Source organism: Paroedura picta, chromosome 1 (assembly GCF_049243985.1).
Source record: "Paroedura picta isolate Pp20150507F chromosome 1, Ppicta_v3.0, whole genome shotgun sequence".
Classification (NCBI taxonomy): domain Eukaryota; kingdom Metazoa; phylum Chordata; class Lepidosauria; order Squamata; family Gekkonidae; genus Paroedura; species Paroedura picta.
The window spans coordinates 52,407,156-52,429,506 of NC_135369.1; the positions used below are offsets into that span (position 1 = coordinate 52,407,156).

General features: G+C 43.1%; 1 protein-coding gene and 1 long non-coding RNA gene across 3 annotated transcripts in view; one reads left to right on the forward strand and one right to left on the reverse strand.

The window, feature by feature from the left end:
• LOC143837808 (uncharacterized) overlaps positions 1-2,001 on the reverse strand; it is a 32,321-nt gene extending 30,320 nt beyond the window's left edge. The window contains exon 1 of the long non-coding RNA XR_013231098.1: positions 1,763-2,001. This is a non-coding gene — a long non-coding RNA (uncharacterized LOC143837808). The remainder of the gene's footprint in view (positions 1-1,762) is intronic.
• On the forward strand, positions 1,994-22,072 carry UTP25 (UTP25 small subunit processome component). 2 transcript variants are annotated; one of them, XM_077338105.1, is made up of 12 exons: positions 1,996-2,427; positions 3,832-3,871; positions 5,395-5,650; positions 7,216-7,389; positions 9,233-9,321; positions 9,533-9,940; positions 10,574-10,793; positions 14,504-14,706; positions 15,933-16,115; positions 17,130-17,242; positions 18,525-18,770; positions 21,671-22,072. In XM_077338105.1, the coding sequence occupies exons 1-12, from the start codon at positions 2,318-2,320 to the stop codon at positions 21,915-21,917; spliced, it is 2,289 nt and encodes a 762-aa protein (XP_077194220.1). In that variant the 5' UTR covers positions 1,996-2,317; the 3' UTR covers positions 21,918-22,072. The 2 variants fall into 2 exon arrangements, with proteins under 2 accessions (XP_077194230.1, XP_077194220.1); XM_077338115.1 differs by lacking the exon at positions 18,525-18,770 and having other exon boundaries at positions 1,994-2,427.
• The last annotated feature ends 279 nt before the right edge of the window (positions 22,073-22,351 follow it).

Genomic DNA, 22,351 nt, shown 5'->3' on the forward strand with positions numbered 1-22,351 from the left:
ACCTGGGCCCAGCTGCATAGTGGGGAACCTTCGAGAACTTGAGAGGCTACATAATTTCCCCCTCCCTACATTTTCCTCTTTCTGACAGTACCCATATCACTGTTTACCCCTGTTTCATTCTCACCTAACCTAACCACCAACATTTTCTCTGCTCTCATCAAATGTATTATTTGTGCTATGTTGATACCCCCACCTTTCTCCACAATGTGGACTCAAAGCCGTTTACTTCATTTTCTTTCATTTTATCTTCACAACAACTTTGTCAAGTAGGTCAGGCTATTAAGTGTGTGAATAGCCCAACATCACCAAGGCCCATTATGCACGGGGGGAGGGCGCACATTTGGAGTGGAATGGTGGCAACTAAAATCACCGATAACGCACGGTGCCGGCTGCAACCGGCCGCAGCTTTGGTGCATGCTGCCGATAAAGCCGCGTTAGCGAAACGCGGAAGAAAGCGCAGCTTCCGGGTGACCAGGGCGCAACCAGAAGCGGTGCTGGGATCGCTGCGTGCATAATCGGTTACTCTGGGTTTTGCCGCTGTTGTGTCCCGTTCCATGCATAAGCGGTTTGCTTCGCTTCTTCCCCCTCCGCACTTTCCATGTGACCCGAAATCGCCGTTTCAGCGGCCGTGCATAATGGGCCATTGTGAGCTTCTATGGCAGAATGGGTATTTAACCGCCCCCCCCCCTTAACAACTACACCACAATGGCTTTCATGGGGTGGCTGCTGTTGAACTGTCAAGCAGGCACTCATAAATGTGTCATGCCAGTTGGATGGCAGCAAGTGGCCCGGTGGTAAGTCCTCCCTCAAAGGTCAAAACAATTATGGAAAAGGCCATGTGTCTTCATCTGGCCTTGTATTGACAGGAACCATTAGAACTTCTAGCAATACTGTGTGGTTTCCTAGCCACCAGCCACTGAGGGTATTCATTTGTTAAAGCTGAGTGGATCACAGGTCAGTTCATAAAGTGCAATTTTTTTTGAGAGTCCGTTATGTAATGTCCTAACAGCTTATGTTCATGCCATCAATCTTTGCCTTCACCACCATCTTAAATAACTCTTCACTCACAATACAACACCTAATTTGAATATGGATTCAAGTGGGTAGCCATGTTGGTCTGAAGCAGCAAAACAAATTTAGAGTCCAGTTTAAGACCAACAAAGTTTTATTCAAGGTATATGAGCTTTTGTGCGAATGCACACCTCCTCAAATACAATACCATGGAATGAAAGTAATCAAACGTACAGAGTGTGAGAGTAAATTAACATAAAGCATAATGTAAATGGTTAACAGATTCGAGATAACCAGGAAAAAGCAGCAATTGGGATTTGTTGTTTGTATTGACTTGAAATTGAATTGCATGTGAAACATTTGATGTACAATAAATGTCTACAATAAGAGAATAACAGGCAAACAGATAATCAATTGCTGACAGCAGTAATTGCACCCTGCCTGTCCACTCAAGCATGAAAGCATAAGGTATGGGGTGAAGGGCCCCCGTGCTTTTAAATGCCCTTAGTTCAATCCCTGGTGGGGACGGGGGCAGCATTTCGCAGGCTTTCTACAGAGCTGAAGGTGAATCAGGGAGTCTTCGGCTCTCGCGGGGCCTCCACGTGAAGGGGGAAGAGACCAGGGCAAGCCACCGCTTTCGCGAACATCTCGCTGCCCCCCCTTTTCGTCTGCCCACCCCCCCCCCCACCTTACGCAGCCAATAGAGACCATTTTAAAGACCCACCACTACCTCACGCCTGACAACACTTACCGTCACCGCTCGGGCAAGCGCCGTGCGCAGCAACAAGCGCCACCAGCGCCAGCCTCAGCCCCCTCGAAGCGTGGGAGGAGAAAGCGAACCTCCCCCCTGCTCGGGCTCGGCCCACAAACAAACCGCGCTCAAAATGGCGCTCGGGAACGTCGGCGACGGGCTTGCAAGCCACGCCCTCCAGGGAGGTGGGTGGGGCTTATCTCTCGCCGCCGCCACTGCCCCGCCTACTGCGCATGGGTTTGGACTCCAGGCTGTGCGGGAGGAAGGGTCGGGGGTCTCTTAAGCGCTGGAGGCAGCAGAAGGGGAGGGGGGCTAGCTTAAAGCAGGACGCTTATGGCGATCTAAAGAGAAGCGACATTTTGTTCCCACGTGCATTTCCCGAGGACTTTTTCGCATGCAATGAGTAAACCTTGACTAGTGAAAGAAGGAAAGTTCAAACAGCTAAGAAGTCCGGTTTGCGGCCCGACGCTCGCCCAGTGTCGTAAAACAGACGAGAGGCGAGGTGCTGCCCGTAAAGCGTGGCCCCTGGGGTTTCACGTGGGTCGCGGCGGCAGCATGGGGAAGAGGAAAGCCCGTCAGCAACGCCAGCAGCTGATCAGCCACTTGAGTAAGAAGCAAAAGAAGCATCTCAAGGATTTCGGGGAGGAGCATCCCTTCCATGACCGGTGAGCGTGCAAGGCGTGCGGAGTTCTCGCCTTGAAGGGCCTCTCCTCTCAGGCAGCTGCCTGTTAGAGATTCGATGCGGCATCTCTCTCGGCCGGGGTTCCTCGGGGATGCTTCGTTTCTGTGCCATTTGAATAGCTCAGGTAGGACCGGACCAAAGATTACCCCTGTCTAGTGAGAAGTGTGTTAAACAGCGTGTCGATTAATAGTATAGTAGCCTAACGAGTTAATTATTGAAACCAGTTGGTTTAGATTGCTGTAACTTTGCAAATGGCTGCTCTGTAAGACTTAACTAGTATATGTCCACACACGTAGCACTTTAAGGACATTCATTTCTTCCTGGTTTAAGAACAGGTCTTCTTATGACAGGACCTCCTCCAGTGGTTAAAAGGTGCTCACCATTTTGTTTATTTATTTACAACATTTTATGCCATCTTTCTGGTTTTACAAGGGCCACCAAGGTAGTTAACATTGTCAGCTATGTATGATTATAGTCATATTTTAAAGCATACATCATTAAAACAATTTAAAAGCACTTTTAAAAGTTAAAATACATTCAAAACATAAAGACATTGGTTAGCAAGGAAGGATCATTTAGAGCATGCCAAATGAAACAAAAAAAATCTTCACCTGTTGGTAAAAGGTGTCAACAGAAGGGACAGATGGATTTCCCTGGGGAGTGGGTTCCAGAGCTCTGGTGCCATGGTTAAGCAGACCCTCTCCAGTGCTGTCACCAGCCTGGGCATCTGAAGCAGAGCCTCTGAAGATTACCATAGTGGTCAGGCAAGTTCATAAGGGAGTACGCAGTCCTGTAGGAATTCTGGTCCCAAGCTATATAGGGCTTCGAGGGTCAAGCCCAGCACTCTGAATTGTGTCTGAAAACAAAGTGAGCCAGTGTTGATGGTTCCTACAATCTATTCCAGTCAACATCATGGCCTTAGCATTGTGTATCAAGTTTTCAAAGGCAGCCCCACACAGGACATATTGCAGCAGTCTCATCTATGTAACCAGGGCATGGCCCATAATAGCCAAATCTTCTCTGCCTAGGAAAGCCTTCAGCTGGCTAACCAGTCAGAGCTGATAAAAGACAATCTTGGCAAAGCTGATGCTTATTCAGCAGGAGGCCCAGGTCCATGAACTCCACCCAGATTATGGATGTCTTCTTTCAAGGGAGTGGAAATCCTATCCAGAATGGGGGAAATCTTCAATCTGGGGGTCAAACCTTTAGTAGCCATTTTGTATTGTCAGGATTCAGCTTCAGTTTATTAGACCGCATGCACTCCAAATCTGCCTCCAGGCACTGTTTTTGTGGTTGCTACTGAGAGAAGTTTTCATCTTCAGTGTTTTACTCTATCTCTGGAAACTGGTCTTTGAATGGTAAAGAAAAATTAATTATTTTGTTTCAGGGTTTCTGTAAAAGAAGAACCAACTCAGATTTGTGAACTGGTAAGAGTTTTTCTGTCTTTATTTATATCCCTTTTAATGATTGATATTTATTTGCAAGTGAATGGGAAACATCTTTGCAATGGATCTGACTAATTCTGGCATAAGCCACCTTGGGAGAAAGGCAAGGTATAATGAAATAAATAAATAATTCTGTATAATCAGACTTTTTAAAAGGCTGTCTCCAGGCAGCTTCTTCATTGACCAGTAAATGGATAGAGATTCAGTTTATTGGCCCTCATCCATCCCTCTGCTTTCTCCTATTCAGAACTTTCACAGGAGAAAAGTACACATTGTGATATGCACTTTCAGTGCACTGCTAGGCAGAGTCTCAACATGGCCAAACATATGAATATTTGAATAACAGATTGGAGCCATGAATTGACAAGACAAATCTTTCCACCAATCTAAAAAGCCCCAGCCTGTACCTTTTAAAAATACATGCCCCTCAGTAGTTTTTTTCTAGGCAACCACAATGTATTGTCAGCCTTCAAGCCTTGGTTTCTGTCAGCAAAAGGCAGAGGGAAGGGCCCTTTCTAGGGCTGTTTTGACGTTTGATGAAGGACTCATCAACCACTGAGCTGTTTGCTGCTACCTGACTTGGCACTTTCACACCTACACTTTCAATGCACTAAAGTTCATTGAAAGTGGATTAAAAATGCATTATTCAGCATGTGTGAAAAGTCCCTTGCGTAACCCACTAAGGCTGAACTGCCTGCTACTGTTCAAAAGCAGTCATTTCACAAAAGCCAAAGGGGCATCAGAATCACACAGAGCTGGAAGAGACAACAAAAGGCCATCCAGATCACCCCCCCCCCCTTTCTCAGGGACTTAAAAAGTACACACTCTTGACAGGTGCTCATCCAATCTCCTAAAAACTTCCAACAAAAGAGATTCCACCACCCTCTGAGGCAGCATATTCCAACTACAAACAGGCCTCACCATCAGAAAATGCTTTTTAATATTTAAGTGAAACTTCCTTTCCTTTAATTTGAATCCAATATATAAGTTGAATCTAATCCGATGAATATAGTAGTTAGAATTACAGACTGGTATCTGCTGCCAGGATGAGGAAAGGTGGGAGACATTGGAGGGAGAGATAAAAGTAGGTTGGTTAGTGGGTGGAAAAGAGGGAAGGAAGTAGAAAAAGGAGAGAGGCCATGGGGGCTTTCAGAGAAGGGAAACAGGAAACAGTGGCAATGGAAAATGAGATTCTCTCTGCAAATTCTTCCCAGTCTTGTGTTTGTATCTTCCATGAGACCAAAACAGGTACTCTACCCATGTTTTTTTCTCAGTAACAATGAAAATAAAGCAGTGTTAAAATGGAAATAGAATTAGTCTGTATGGATTAGGTCCATGGTTCATATCCTGACTCCACCAGATACAATTATCTCAGATAGCAGGATCTTGGCCTGGGAGCCTGGCTGCAAAGAATAGCAAGATCAGTGTGCTAACAGTCTGACTTGGTATGAGGCACTTTATATGCTATCTATTTGAAGTAAGGGATTTTGCTTTTCCATTTTTAGTCTGATGATTCTGACCCATCTGTCTCAGAAAGTGATGCAGAGAGTGATTCAGAACAGGTCTCTGTGTATCACAAATTACTGGCCACATTAAAAGCTGCTCCATATTCAGACAATGAAGAGGAGGAGGAAGATGATGATGATGATGACTCTGAAGAAGGAAATGTTGAGGATCTGATAGAAAACAATAAAGAGTTCCAGGATGAGGGAGAAACAGGGGATGAAGACAGTAATGGTGACATTCCTGACCAAGAATCAGGTAATTGTTTGTGTTCCTATTGTATTTTGGTTTGTTTTTGGATGATTAGTTCATAGTTTTAGGGCTTAATAGTACTGTATTTGCCGGCGTATAAGCTGACTGGGCGTATAAGACGACCCCCAACATTTCCACTCAAAATATAGAGTTTGTTACATTACATTATCACCATTGTACGGCCACAGCGTGAACGCAGCACCTCCGGCCCGCCCCTGCATCTCCCTGTGACCGGCACTAGTGCGCAAGTGCGCATGTGCAAGCTCTGCGTAGACAAGGGGCGGGCCGGAGCGCCACTGCTTCCCGCCGAGCAGAACGGGCCGGTCATGCCGAAAAGGTTGGCACCCCTGTCTCGCTGCTGTTGCTCGCTGCAGCCACGCTGATGACCTGCCGCGCTGGATACTGCGCAATACTGGATGGTATGTAGAATGAGGTGGGCGGGCATCGGGAGGCCACTATGGGCAGCTCTGTCTATCCCAACTGAAGTGCACCCGACGTATAGGACGACCCCCCCCCCCCCACTTGGAGGCATTTTTTTCAGGGGGGAAAAGTAGTCTTATATGCCAGCAAATACTGTATCTATTATTACTAGTAATTGCATTGATCATTACAGAATCTTCATATATTTGTGGGTTTCTGCTCGTGTTGTTGGGTATTCTGGTATGAAAGCTTATTGTTGTATACCGTCCCAACCCTGATGGAGAGGGTGGTCTATAAATCAGATAAATAATAACAATAATATTGTGCCCAGGGCTATGCCTTTGAATCCTTAAGTAATATAGTCTGGTTGAAGGAAGCCTCCCTAGAAATCCCTAAGGTCAGGGGATAACTGGTACATCTCAGAAATAATTTGGTTTTCTCTTCAACAAGTGGGAGACATCTGCATAAGAAGGAAATTGGCTTAAAAGGAAGGGCATCACATCTACACAGTATGTAGATCAAATAACTTGCCTTAAGCTCCTTCTGTAGGTTCGATGTGCTCAGCTAGAAGGACAAGGGGACATGATCAGTTCTTTTTAAACCCTTAGATGGAAAATCCTTTTCTTACGTGATATATCTTAAGGATACATGGTATAGCTTAAGGCTACTGCCATGATTGATGCATTCGTACTGGTCAAAGGGGGCAAAGCCCTTATTAGGTTTTCCTTCCAGTCCATTATTCGTAGAAGAGGATACAAGGCTAGGCTGGCCCTTATAGCTTGGAACACATCATAAGTGGCCTGGAGGGAAAAGCTGTTGTGCCAGTGCTGCTCAAATAGTGGTGTGTAGCTGCTCAGGATTCCCATTGAGGAGAAATGTAGGGTACAAATGAAGTAAATAAATAAATAAAACGAGCAGTTGTTTTCCTGCTGTCATGTCCTCTTATAGTATTCCTTGTAACTCAGCAGCCCAAAAACTGAACTACTCTGAAATCCAGCCTTATTTAACTGCTTTACAGTTGCCAGCCATAAACTTGTGTAGGATGGAGGTGTAACACTGTTGCTTAAGGAAAACAATGTTCTACAGAATTAAAGAATATATGATTTGATAAAAACACACAACCTGTTACTCTTTTTCTTCTGGATTTGAAGCACCAGTGCAAAAACCTAGCCAAGAAGAACCTGGAGAAGCAGATATTTCTAGTGACATAAAAAACGAAGAATTCACAGATGAGAAACATGAAGCTGAGTTTAGTCTTGAAACAAATTTTATAGAAGAGACTGCAGACCAGAAAGAAAGCTGTACTTCTACAGAAGCAACAAAAGGTAACTCTGCCAATGTATTCGTTAAGGTGGTTGTGTGTAACTGTTTACGCTGGATCTGTATAGCTTGAAACTCACCAAGCCATTCATAGCCTATTCCGATGCACAAGTCAAAAAGTATTGCTACAAAATCATAGAAACCTTGATTAAACAAAAATATCAAAATGTGAAGCTATTGTTTCCCGACATATCCATCATCTAGGTCTATACACTTCTCAAAGGGATGTTTCCATCTCTTATTTATCCCCAACGAATTCTACACTTTTTTGATGTACACCACATCAAAATGGTAGTTTGGGTGTCCTCGAGCAACTGTTCCTTTTAAATGCTTTTTGAGTTTGCGGAACAAAAAAGTCTGACTGGGCAAGATTAGGGATGTGGGGTGGATGGGGGTATGGTTTCCCAACAAATTTCTCATAATACAGTCCTTACTCCCCTTGAAGAACGAGCAGGTGCATTGTCATGGTGGGAAAAACATTCCTTGGCACAACTTTCTTGGCCTTTTTCTCACTCATGCAATTTTCAAGTTTCTTAAAACCTTTTCATGATAAGCCCCCCATAATCATCTTGTGTCCTTCAAGAAAATCATTTTGTTCAGAATAAACCAGTTCATGTATTAACTGGAACCCTAGTAGCAAAATTTATTACCCTCGTACATGTGACAGGCCAGTAAAGGTGACATTCAGCCTCCTGTTTTTTAAAGCATGCTTGGGGACTGCACGCAAGGGGGGTTATCAAACAAACACATGGATGGTAGGTTTCATTTTGTTTGCTGGGTTTAAAGATATGCATCCTGACTTGAATGCTACAAAGTAATTTCTGTTATAATTGTAGTCCATTGACATCTGGAGGGCCGCAGTTTGACTACCCCTGCTATACAGCTATTAGTGTTACAGCTGTTGAACAAAGTTTGAGTCCAGTGGCACCTTTAAGATCAACAAAGTTTAATTCTGGGGTTAAGCTTTTGTGTGCATGCCTGTATCTGAAGAAGTGTGCATATATCCAGAATTAAACTTTGTCCATCTTAAAAGTGCCACTCATAGAATCATAGAATTGGAAGGGACCTCCAGGGTTATCTGGAGTCCAACCCCCTGCACAATGTAGGAACTCTCAACTACAAACTACAATTCATTGGACTCAAACTTTCTTCTGTTGCTTCAGACCAACATGGCAACCCATCTGAAACTGTTAGAACTGTTGTAAGCAAGTTCTATTGCCCTTTCAAGAGTGTTGAAATGCTTTTTTGTAACATACAGTTGAATGGGAAAATATTGTTTAGTTTTTGTTCTTAATTCTAGATTTCATGCTTGGAACCTTTGACATGCTTTATGAACTACTTGTTTCAACAGAGGGGCTTATCCTTTCCTACTGATTAACCCTCTCAAGGATTTCAGAACAGACATTTAATCCCATTTTGCTGTCTAGCCTTCCAGTAAAGATGCTCTTCCAAAACCCTGCTCCTGATGTCTCCACCTGCAGAGGTGATGTGGGTGGGAACCAAAGGTCAGGTTTTTTCAGTGGCTGCACTTCATCCTTGGAATTCCCCTCACCTTGTAGCTTGCTTGCATCTTTTATGTGCCAGGCCACAACCTGAGGGGTTCCATCTTCCTTAGCTGTTTTTATGGTCTACTTCTGGCCCAAAGACTTTTTTTTACGGATAACTGGTTAGGTTGCAGAATACTGTTTTTATGCTCTTTGCTTGCTTTTAATACTGATTTGTTACACTGTAGTTTTGAAGATTTTTTTGTATTGCATTTGCCTTGTCAACCTTCTCAAACAGGTTTCTGGAGAGATAGCTTGCACATTTTCCCAGTTAGATAAAATATGCTTTCATCTCTTTCCACAGATCCATTTAAGCTCCACATGGATGAAGAGCTAAACAAGAAAGATGTAGATAAAATTTTGGAACGTTCCAAATCTACCAGCCAGGTCAAGGTAATAATGTGCTGATTTGAATGCCCAAATTTCCCGTAGTATTTTGGAATTGTACTTCAGGTCTTGTGAATCTGTTCAGTGTTAAATATTTCTATGACTGTGGTGTGCAGTGTGGTACATTTAGACCCTGCTTCTCATTTGACCTTCATAGCAATGATGTCAGAAAATGGAAATCATCGTGTATTTAATTTTATTGCATTTTCTCTTTTAGTGGCCAGTGCTTTGTCAGTTAGTGTTTTCTTGCACCTTGGAGAAATTTGGAGTGATTAAACCTGATAAAGAAGCCAGTGTGAAACACCTTCCTTTGCACAGGCCTTTAGAAATCACTTGGCCAAAAGTGAACAACCAGTTTCTTTCCAAACAACCTAAATCAGATCAGCTGTTTACCCCACTGCAAAAGGAACTCTTCTGCATTATGAATTCATACAAGGACTTGTTCTACCCAGAGAGGACTGCTTTAAGAAATGGGGAAGAAATCCGTCATGTTTACTGCCTGCATGCCATAAACCACATCCTGAAGGCAAATGATCAGGTGCTCAGCAACAATGCCCAACGAAGGGACCAAAAACCAGGTATTGAGGATGATGGATTCAGGGATCAGGGACTCACAAGACCAAAGGTGAGAAGGTTTACTTAATGTAGAGTCATTGTATAGATCCTGCCTTGAAACTTAAGTTTTTCAGTAAGCGTCTCTAAACAAATACCTCCTTCAAAGCACTCTGTGAACACCTGACAAAAAGTGGCATTATGAAGCCACTCAGCTATGACATGTTGGCTTTGGAGTGGAGATTCTTGGTATATTGCATGGCCAGATGCTGTAGACAGCCCAGCTGTCTGTGTTCTATGTTGTTGTGCAACTGAACGTTATATGATTTCACTCACCAGTGCTGACACCTCCTCTTGGTTCTCCACAAAGTGCTCCATAGAGACCTAAATCTTTTTTTTCTTTTGGAACAGGATGATCGTTTTGTCAATTGCCTATGTCTCATCCTTACTAATACTGTGCTACAGGCTAGAACTGTGTTAATGTCTGAGGAGTAGTAGCCTAGAGAACTGGCCACCCAGAAGCCCCATGGGGGTGTCAGGTCAGCTAAAGCTAGCTGGAAGATACAGCAGTGGCTAAAAATAATAAAGCCAAAACACTTGCAGTGCAACAAACTTTGCGTTTCTTTGCTTTTGTTGGAATTTATCTTCCTTTCTTTTTGTGTGAACTTCTTACACAAAATGGAATCCTTTCCTTTTCCTTATAAAGGTGCTCATAGTGGTGCCCTTCCGTGAGTCAGCTTTACGTGTGGTGCAAGTCTTCATCAGCCTCCTTGAATCTGCAAGTAAAAAGAAAATCGATGTGAGTAACAAAAAGCGGTTTAAGGGGGAGTTTGGTTCCGATCCAGATGAGAAACCTCCAAATCTGAAGAGGCCAGAAGACTATGAAGCTGTCTTTGCTGGAAATATTGACGACCACTTCAGGATAGGTATTTAAAATTCTTTGCCTGGGTTTGATTGTTTGTTTCCCATTTTTGTCCTGAGAAGTCTTCCAAGAATGTCCTGTACGATTCTCCTCACTTCCCTCCAGTTTTGTCCTCAGAAATCCTTTAAGGCGGATTAATCTGAAAAAGAGCGATTGGCCCAAATCATGCACTGAACATAATGGCTGAATGGAGATCTGAACATGGGTCTCCCAGGTCTCTGGTAGTCTAACCGCTGCTTCACATTCATTTTAAAAAGCTGTTAATCCTTTAAAAAGGGTTGATCCTTTTCATGACTTTGACTTTTATAGAATGCCTCTTGTCGTTTTGGGCAGGGGCTCATGGGAATTGTAGTCCATGGACATCTGGAGGACCACAGGTTGACTACCCCTGGTTTTGGGCATTTAGGGGTGATTCATATAAGGCAAATATATTTCTAAAAATCATTTCTGTATAGACATTTTTGTTCAAGCCATGAGGTGATCCTATATATTTATGTGGGGGAATAATATATATATATATATATATATATATATATATATATATATATATATATATATATATATATATATATATATATATATATATATATATATATATATATATACATACATATATATATATATATATACATACATATATATATACATTATCTTTACACAGCTCGTGGCGCCACGGGCGCCGCGAACTGAATAAAGCCATAAGGGCTTAGGGGGAGGAGTTAGGGCGGGCTCTGTCCGGGATGAGAAAGGGTGCCGATTGGCCCCTTCCTCCGGACAGACCATCGGCTGGGCCAGTCGGCAGGCGCAAAGCGCCTGCCGATTGGCCCGGCTGATTCCCTCCCTGCTTGACAAGGAAGCTCTGCGCGGCTTGCAGTTGCTTCCTTGCCGGCGGCCTGATGTGAAACCATTCTTTATGCCTAAAGATGCTGTAAATGCTCAGTTTTGGACAACCTGATAGATAAGTCCTATTTTAAAATGAATATATGCCATGCAAGAAAACTGGCTGAACTAGGTGGATTTGGTGTTTAATTATAAGTGTTGTAAGTGTAGACTACAACTTTGATGTGCAGAAGGCTCAGTTCTTAGTGTGTCTGCTTAAAGGGTTTTGGTACCACACTGGAAAGATCCTTCCCTGAGAAACTCTGTCAGTCAAAGTGGACCATAATGAGCTGGATAGACCAGTGAACTGAGACAACTTTAGGTGTTCTGATGTAGTTGCCAAGCCTTGGTACATGATGCAGTACAATGCTGTAGTTGTCATTGAAATAAGCATAGTTGAATGCATTGGATTATGAGCCTGGTTGTTGTTCTGGAATTGTTTGATCCCAAGATACATTTGTTCAAGTAGTACCTCAATATGATCCCAGTGGTAATATAAGAAAACCAGATTAAAATAGATTGCAGTATTAAGACAATTGGCTTTCCCTTTATCCATTTATCTGGGGTGAGGGTAGATGATTGACTGCCCCCTCCAAAATACTGTGAGCCCACATTGTTTTGCAAATTGATTATTGTTATTAGAATGTCTCTCATTTCCAGCAGAGATCTCATGTGTATGAGAAAGGTGGAGGGATTCTGAATGTTGGCTGAGCAGAAAATGTCAAGGCTATTTCAGAAATTGCAATTTCATGCTGTTTTTGTCAGCATATTATACAGAGAATTTCTCAGTGACTTGATGCCTCGAACTCCTGCTATGAAAAGCCAGTCTTCAGAGTTATTAGTACTTGAAGGTATTGTATCGTGAAAGGCGATGGGTAACAAGCAGTGAGAGGCAAGCAGTGCTTCATTAGCACTACTGACTGTCCTCATGTTAAGTCAGTTTACCAAAGGATTCTTTCTGAGGTCAAAGCATGTCTTACAAGCCATGCTGAGGGATTCCCTTGGCTCCAGTCACTGGCTCTGCCAAATTTAATTTCTGGGATAACCCGTTGCCTCATAGGCACTGCAGTAAAATAGATTATGCTTGGCTAGCACGTCAAAGGTTATGCATTTTTAGCACAGTCCATTTAAAATGGCAAATAATAATTCTAATAAAACTCAGGAGCCTATTTAGTGATGATGCTGAGAAATTCTTGAATGAACTTTTTAAGGAGTAATAGCATCAGGATTGCAGGAAGGTATGGAGGTGAAGAGAAGGGGCTTAACCCTTCCCATTCTGCAAGTTCTGCTGATTACAACTGACATGCCCTTACAGTCTCCACATAATGTTTTTTATCCTGAAAGGGGAAAGAAAGACTTCAATGTTGTTGTTTTTCCAGTGGTGAGGAGAAATTGGGATGGGGTACAGTTGCACGCAAAGCAACTCCATGGAGTCCCAGTCCAAATCAAGGGCCATTGCAGCAACTTTTCCCCTTAAAAATAAAGACCTGGAATATTGATTATGCATTTTGCAGCATCCCATCTAGTTTAGATTTCAATTCTTCCTCATAATAGGAGTTTAAAACACACCCTTAAAGGCCAAATTTTCTTAGAGCTGAATTTTTCCATTTCAAGCTTGAAGGAGTATACCAGTAGCTCAGTTTCTGTTGATATCATTTCTACTGGATTAAAAAAAAGATGAATGCAAATTGAGCTGTGAATCATTTAAATTATGAGCCAGTGCTTTGATGCAGAAGCATCATGGTACATTCAGGCCTTGTCTTATTTTTACAGGTTAAATCAGTGATGCTAGCCTAATCACAGGCTAGCTACACCCTTGAGGTAGGACTCTTGTAGAAGTATCGACAGTCTGTTGTTATGTAGACAGTAAAATAAGGTGGCATGTGGGTGCCTTAGTCCCAGAGAGCCATCTTGCTGTGAGAACCCAGCAAACAGAGTTTGTTGTCAAAGTAAAAGTGCTGCTTTGAGTCTTGGAGTATCTTATTAGAGAGATGTGAAGAAATAAAGCCAGTTTGGTGTAGTGGTTAAGAGCAGGCACCTCTAATCTGGAAAACCAGGTTTGATTTCCTGGTCCTCCTCCACATGCAGTCAGCAGGGTGACCTTGGGGCAGTCACGGTTCTCTCAAAGCTCTCTCAGCCCCACCTACCTCACAGGTATCTGTTGTGGGGAGAGGAAAGGTAAGCAATTGTAAGCCACTTTGAAACTCCTATGGGTAGTGAAGAAGAATTGTTTGTTCTTATATGCCATTTTTTTCTACCAGGAATCTCAAAGCTCTAACAGAGGGAGTCTCGAAGCAGGATATAAAAAACAGGAATGGGTGTGTTCAGGTGACATTTAGTGATGGTCATTTTAGTGATTGGTTAAGGATCCATGGGAGGTTGCCCTTTGTAACAAATAGACATGGGGTAAAGCAGACTTCACCATGCCTCCATAGCCAACTGGGGTATGCTTACAATTTTTCATACCACATGGTTGGATGCTTCAGGTGACTGGTTCCCTGGGTGGTTGCATATATTTCATGCTGAACTGATAGATGGTCTCCAATTGCAGGGAAAAATAAGCCATAGTTTCAGGAATAGGATTGGGCATGCTTGGTGTAAGACTATTGTTCCAGTTGTTGTTATCTAGTAACTGTTTGACTAAATTACATTGGTGCAGAAACACGTTTGTTAAGTAGAATTGAACTAATTCCTATACAGTCAAGTAGACTTAAGGAGTACCTCTGTGGAAAAGGTTGGGAGAGGATAATAAAGCCTTCCTTGGTACATAAACAGGTAATATTATGGTTATATAACAAATTGGTGATGTAATGTTTTTCTGTGTGTCTGCGGTAGGTGTTGCTGTTCTCCAGAAGAGTATGCGGTTGTATGCACCGTTTTATTCCTCTGATGTCATCATTGCTTCTCCCCTTGGCCTAAGGACTGTTATCGGAGCTGAGGGGGAAAAGAAGAGAGACTATGATTTCCTTTCGTCAATAGAAATGCTTATAATTGATGAAGCAGATGTATATCTGATGCAAAATTGGGAGCATATTTTGGTAATTTTTTTGTCATTTCATTTTGTGAATATGTCTAGCTACATGTACAATACAGCAAACAAGAAATGGATCTTGGCTTCAAAAACTGTAACAGTTCAATTTGAACCACTAGGTGAACCTGCAAGTTATTATGTTTTGTGTGGGGTTTTTTTTGGGTTTTTTTGTTTTGTTTTGTTTTTTTGCTGAACAGATGCATTCTTCAAGATGAAGGCTGTCAATCACTGGGGTTTTCTTAAGCTTAAATAAATAAATATTGAGAAACAAAAATAGCAACTGAACCATCTTCAAAGGGCAATATTTCTCATTAATATACAGCAGTGGTCCCCAACCTTTTTATCACCAGGGACCGGTCAATGCTTGACAATTTTACTGAGGCCGGGGGGGGGGGGGGAGTCACCATCGCCGCCTGAGCCCCTGCTCCACTTGCTTTCCTGCTGGTGCCCCTGACTTCCTGGTGCCCGCTGGGGGTGCTGCCAGCAGCAGTGCCACGCCAAGGGGGGGCCCCAGCCATGGCTGCCGCTGGAGAACACCAAAGGTGAGCCGATAGCAGAGTGGCAGGGCACCCCCCGAGGGAGCAGCCAAGGAGGACGAGGAGGAGGACCCACGGACCGGTACCGACTGATCTACGGACTGGTACCGGTCCCTGGACCAGGGGTTGGGGACCACTGATATACAGCACCTTACAGAGTTCCATAGGGAAAGACAATGATGTGGGAACAATAGAAGCAGGCTTATTTTTCCAAAAGTAGTAGGGGAGGTTTTTTGATAGGCAGTGTTATATTTGCATATATATAAAGGGACACAAGATGATGCTATTGGAAAAACATAAGGAAAGCAATGTGACCATCATTTATGATCTCTGGTCAGTACTGTTTTATTAGTTCTAAAATAGTGAAACCAGCTAGATACTTTATTTTTAAGCTTTCTAAGGATAACATTGACTTGTCCAAAGTACAATTGTAATAAAGCAAAATAGCTATAAATTATAGTACTAGCACATCCTATTCTGATAGAGGAATACTGGCTCTCAGATGCTATATTTCAGATTTTTAGAAGTGAGTTCTGAGAAACAATTAAAAGCTTCCTATCAACAAGTCAAAGGTACAAGTTTAAACCGGTCAATATATATTCAGGCTGCCTGACTGAATTTACTTGGGTTCTCCCTCCCCCGTTTTCCTTTTTCTACAAGCTGAATAATGCACATCTTTTCTTCAATATGTCCACAGCACCTTCTGGCCCACATTAACCTGTTGCCTTTGGAATCTCATGGGGTAGATTTCTCAAGGGTGCGAATGTTCAGTCTGAATAACTGGTCTAAGTATTATCGCCAGACACTGCTGTTTGGAGCCCTTCAGGATCCACAGATCAACTCAATCTTCAATAAGCACTGCTTGAATTACCAGGGACAGGTTAGTTTGTGGACTGCTAGTAATTCTTTTGTAGAACTGAAGTTTTGTAGGCCTTGCACCATTTAAAATACTTAAGTCTTATATGCATGCTAATCCTTCCATCTCAAAATGTTTGTTAAAGTTTCTCACTAAGCTGACTGTCGGCAGTCAGTGTCTCCTTCCAGTAGTCATTACTTATGTCTTCTGTCACTGATGGACCACTTTGGAGAATCAGTGGGGGAGGGATGACTTTGGCCTGCCACTTTCATCAGTTCCTCAAAAGTTGATCTTCATGAAGAAGAAGAGTTTGTTCTTATATGCCGCTTTTCTCTACCCAAAAGAAACAAGACTGAAGAAAAAGGGGTTAGAACTACAGTAAGGGGGAAAATGTCACTTTCAAAATCTGTGCACTGGTAAAATTTTGTAGTGGAAATCTGAAGAGGTTCAGATACCAAATTCATTATCTGAAATAGTCAACTTTTCCAAGTTAATGAGAATGACCAAGTAGGAACATGACAGAGGTGGAAAAGACTGCAGAGACATTTCCTTCTCAAAAATAACAGGTAACAGAATTCAGTTAGCAGTAGGCTCCAAAAAGCCAGATCTGACTTTATTTACTTCTTAATTAAATAATTAAATTGTGAATTAAAATTAATAAGTCATTGCTACTACCTTAGATAGCTTTTAAAAGGGTTAGATGTGGAGGCTGGATCACTGAACCAAACATCTGTGATGAAACATCTATGTTCTTAAATAATATGTCCCTAAATACCAGATGCTGAGGATAGGCAATAGAGGTAGCAAGGTCCGTCTGTTTCTAGGGCATCTAGCAGCCATCATGTGAAATAAATTTCTGGACTAGATTAGACTGATCAGGACCAACCTGACAACTCTTCTACTCTTGATCAAGAACTGATGACAGCTGTAAACCCTTTGTTGTTGTTAGGTGCGAAGTCATGTTCAACCCATCGCGACCCCATGGACCATGATCCTAGTGTAATGCTTTTGTTCTACTGTCCCAATTATTTCTTACAGGTAGCAGTAAGGAATGTGCCTTTGGTAGGTTCCATCAGTCATGTTGTTGTGCAGCTTCCTCATGTCTTTCGGAAACTAGAAGCTGAAAATTCTGTTTCTGTGATCGATGCAAGGTAATGGGGCACCAAGCCATTCATCCTATGCTTCACTGACAGCTTGAAATGTCAAATTTTGGGAAAAGGTTATGTTTAATGCTTAATTTAAAGTTTACTTCCATCACTTTTGCATTGCATCATGCTGCATGACCTCTGTGTATTCCTAAATCTTTGGCTTCTGAAATATAGAAGAAGAGTTGGTTCTTACATGCTGCTTTTCTTTACCCAAAGGAATCTCAAAGCGGCTTACAGTTGCCTTCCCTTTCCTTTCCCTACAACAGACACCCTGTGAGTCGGGTGAGGCTGAGAGAGCCCTGATATCACTGCTCGGTCAGAACAGCTTTATCAGTGTTGTGTTGAGCCCAAGGTCACCCAGCTGGCTGTATGTGGCGAGCGGGGAATCGAACCCTGTTTGCCAGATTGGAAGTCGGTGCTGCTAACCACTACACCAACCTGTAATAGAAATCTTCCCTTTTTGCGACTTTGATCCATTTTTGAGCCTCAGTTTCCATATGGGGAGAATTCATATTTTTGTATAATGAATGGTGTTTAAAATTGGTGGTACTATATAAAGTCGGACTGAAAATCATATTCTAGAAATAGTTTCCCCAGTCCTAGATATCTGAGGGTTGATGATGGTTACTTAGGGGTGGTGCATACATCATACTGATGACTCACTGCTGAAAGTATAAGCAGTCACTGAAAAGATGCCTGTTTGGTGAGGAGATAAGAAAATTATATCAGTGATACACAAGCAGTCCTGCAGTCAAGATGTGTGTGTGTGTGAACCAACTCTTTGTAATGACATAAAGGCTGTTTCCATTATTAGGGGAGAGGGGTTTCTCCAGAGTGGCGTTTCTTAGAACTGCTCTCAGCATTGGCTCCAGGAAGAGCTGAGTTTAACATGAAGAATTAGTACATACGTTTAGTCTGAGCATGTGGAGGCCATCAAAACAATTCCTGTATGGCATGTGCCTCTTCACCGCAGAAGTAACTCATTTAGAACATTTTAGCATGTGGAACACTGCCATTACATGGATTGTCACCATGCTCGTACCAGAACTTACCAGGAATATCTGGTGACGAGGTAGAGCTTCCCACACTATGGCAGATGTTGAAGACTTTGAATGTAAGTCTATAATAAAGTAAATTGTCCATGAAGGTTCTGTTTTTAGCTACTGGCCAGTGCACTGACTCTTAACAATATTCAGAATTTTGTTAAATACATTATTGATGTTCTGTTTGCCTGTCTGTTTGTATCCAGTTACATATACTGAGTACTCTGTGTTTTCTTAATCAGGTTTAATTTTTTCGTTGAGAAAGTGTTGCCTGAGTATCGGGATGCAGTTATGTCGCACACCCTCATTTATGTCCCATCATATTTTGACTATGTGCGTCTTCGGAACTACTTCAAGAAGGAGGAACTGAGTTGTATGCACATTTGTGAATACACAAGTAAATCAGGCATTTCCAGAGCAAGGCATTTCTTCTTAAAGGGAGAGAAGCAGTTTCTAATTTTCACAGAACGCTTCCACTTTTATAAAAGGTAACTAGAAAATAAGCCCGCTGTAGTGCGAATACAGCGGGCGCTAGGGAAGCCAGGCAGTTGGTGTGGGCTCACCGGGAGGAGGCAATGACTGGAGCAGCAGTGGGCGTCCTACCTGGAGGCTGGTGCGGGCAGCGTCGATGGCAGGAGCTCAAAGGCCGGGCGGCGAGGTAGTTGCTCCGGGTGCGTGGGATGGCTGGTCGCGGTGGGCTTGTGCAGGGGTGCGGCCGCAGCCGCGAGGCACCATGTTTTGTAGCGCAGCTGCTGGCAGCGGCAGGAAGGCGTGGCAGCAGCGGGTGGCTGCGGAGGCGGCTCCCAGGCGGGTGGCACGGCTGCGAGGCGCCATGTTTGGGACTGTGGGTGCTGGTGGTGGGACAGCGACGGGCGCGCTCGTTGGGCCCTCCTGGGTGTCAGGGCGAGCGGCGTGGGCGACAGGGCTGGAGGTGATGGCGGCGGCGGCTTGCGGGACGTGGGCGAAGTCGAGTGGGCGGATCGGGAGGCACAAAGCGCCTCCTGCAGCGAGAGAAGGTGGGCAGCAACGTCGTTCCCCGGCAATGGCCATGGTCCCCGAGGGTGGGAAAAGAGCAGGGACTTCGATGCGGTGTCCCTGCTCCTTTCTGAAGATGCAGGATTGGTGGGGCCAGAGGACTTGCAGAGTCCCCGGCTGGCCTGGCGAGGCCGGGCCAAGCCGCCAATGGGGAGCCACGCTTCGGGCGGCTCTCCATTGGCGACTTGGCCCTGGATGGACACTCGGAGGCCCCAATCAGGAGCCGTTTCGCGGCTCCTGATTGGGCCCTCCGAGTTTTTATCCCAGACAGGGCCCGCCCTAACTCCTCCCCAACAGCCCTTAGTCTTTTATTTAATCCGCTCCACAGGAGCGGATTAAAGATAATTTGGGTTGACTTTGAGATTAGACCTAATGGAAAAGAGGGATATAAGGTAATCACAACACTTCTTTCCAGTAAAATTAGTGAAGTTTTCAGGTTGTGAGCTGGCAGTGATCTTTTTATACAGGTAACATAACAACCCATAATTTATACTGACATCATAATTAGCCTTGCTACTGTACAAGTAGCTTGAAATACAGGTCAAAATATTATCTGCTTTAAAGTGTCTCTCTGAATGTCTCTCAGGGATGGAATTTCTTCCCAAGGGACAACTGGTAAGTGTTGCCAGATGGAGAGGGTATGTATTTCACTTTGTGACAGGAAGCAAGGCTAAACTGGATGGACAGTAGGTGGTTAGTAAGGGGTTATGGATTAAAATCTTTTCACTCAGTCAAATAAATAATTGCTCCATGAGTAGGATTTATGTACCCAGTTTCAACTCCGTTTAAGTCTGAAGTTTCTAAGTCAGAAATCTCACATAGTAGAGTCAAGATGATCTTAAATGGAGACCTTTTATTGTATTTTCTTGTTTGTAGCTGTAAAGTTTAATTTAAGGTGTTAAAGCAAATCTTTGTTTTGGATCAGCTTAATCTGGCACAGATTAAGTTTTGCTAAACCAGTGCGGTAAACTGTAGAGCCAATTCCTTCATCTAGATTAAGGCAAGATTTTAGCAGATGAACTGTGTGAAATTGCAAAATTGGCAACTAATTGTACTAACCATTTCCTGCCAGAGCAAATTTTTAATTTCCCAAAGATTGGAACTCCCAAATCAGAACTACTAGCCATTCAACTAATCATCTGTATTGCCACTTTTGGCAAGGTGGATGGACAAATGGTCATCTGTGTCTTGCCTATTTCTCCCCATGAAGGACACTTAACATCTTTCAGCCTACAATCTGAGAAGTTTATGGTGATCCTTCCTGGAGAAAGAATGGTTTCTCTGAGATAAGGGCCTCCTTAAGTCTTAATCAAAGTATCTTGTTATCTGTCTTATCCCAACAGTTCTTATCCAGAAATTTTACATTTCTAAAGTGGAAAGAGAAAAAGATGTTTTGCCTGCAAAGAGGAAGACAGGCTGGGGAACACTGCAGTGGTCCCCAACCTTTTTATCACCGGGGACCACTCAACGTCGGGGACCACTCACCAGGGACCACTCAACGCCTTTTACTGAGGCCCGGTGGGGGGGGTAGTTTACTCCTCTACTCTCAACCACTGCCCTAGCGCTCTCTGATCGCTATGGTAATGTTTAAACATCCCTTCAAAATAAGATACAGACACGCCACAACAATGAACATAAGGAACATTTTATTTTCATGGAAATTTTAACTCATGACAGTGAAACTGACAGTTTAACTCATGACAGGGGGAGGGAGAAGGCGTCCTTCGGGGCCCACCTCCAATTAGTCTAAGGACCACATGTGGTCCGTGGCCCACAGGTTGGGGATCGCTAGGCTAGCCCACAAGCCACAGAAAGAGAACTATGTTAAGAATTTGATTAGGAGGAAAAGAGAAAAAGCTAGATGCTTATCAATCTTTTTTTTTTACAATATGTCATGTACAATAGCTCTTAAACAGTCACGTATAACCTTTTAATCTTTTTCTTTCTACCTATTCATTGAAAAAATAATTTAAAGCCACAGAGATTGTTTTAAGGCTTTGTTTGTTTTTAAGGCTTTGTTTTAAGTCTTTGCTTGGGTTTTGAGAAGTCATGTGAAGATGAGGGATGAGATTTAATAGCATGAAGCAGTTTAAGTCTCCTCAGGCTTCTCAGGTTCTTGCTGCTCAGTGATCTATAAAAACTTATTCTTGTCTGCATTGGAATTGTACACCTGCTCTCATAAGTCAGTAGCAAACACTCTTAAATGTCACTGTCTATGGACATCGTGTAATCTACAAGTTAAACAAATAAAAATGAAATAATTGCACAGTTTTCTATACTGACTTGTTGCAATGTATTTTATGAACTACTGAGATGAGATGAGATGAGGTTTCCCCCCTGTCTTCTGATACAGGTACACAGTTAAAGGCATCAGAAACCTTATTTTTTATGAACTTCCAACCTATCCACATTTCTACAGTGAAGTCTGCAATATGATGAAGTTGGCAGATGGTGGGGAAGGAGCGACATTGACCTGTACTGCGCTTTATTCAAAATATGATGCCCAGAAGCTGACTGCTGTTGTGGGTGTTGAGCGGGCTGCTCAGATGCTCCAGTCTTCCAAAAATGTGCACCTTTTTGTCACTGGAGAAACAGAGTGAAGCAAGAGATGGACTCCTTTGATGATTTCGCCTAAGAGTTTGGGGCTTGTATTTCTTCTGTTACAAATTCAAGGAGATAAAAGTTATTAGCATACAATACCTTTGTTTTAAAAAGGCTCGTTTTCTAAGAATGACAATTAAAAAATACCAAATTATTTCCTGTTTGTGTTACACCTTTTCTGTGCTACCATCTATGATTCCTGGTTACAGTGCTTTTGCTACTGTCTAGAACAGCCTTTTTCAACCTTTTGACCGTGGAGGAGCCCCTGAAATAAATTTTCAGGCTCTGAGAACCCCCGGAAGTGATGTGGCCAGCGAACATCACCATGCACACCCTTTGAAGACTTCCTCTCACGCCCTCTCCCTACCTTTGCTGTCACTACAGCAGTTTTACTTCTTGTAGGCTGGAAAGAAGGGGAGGAGTTGAGAAGACA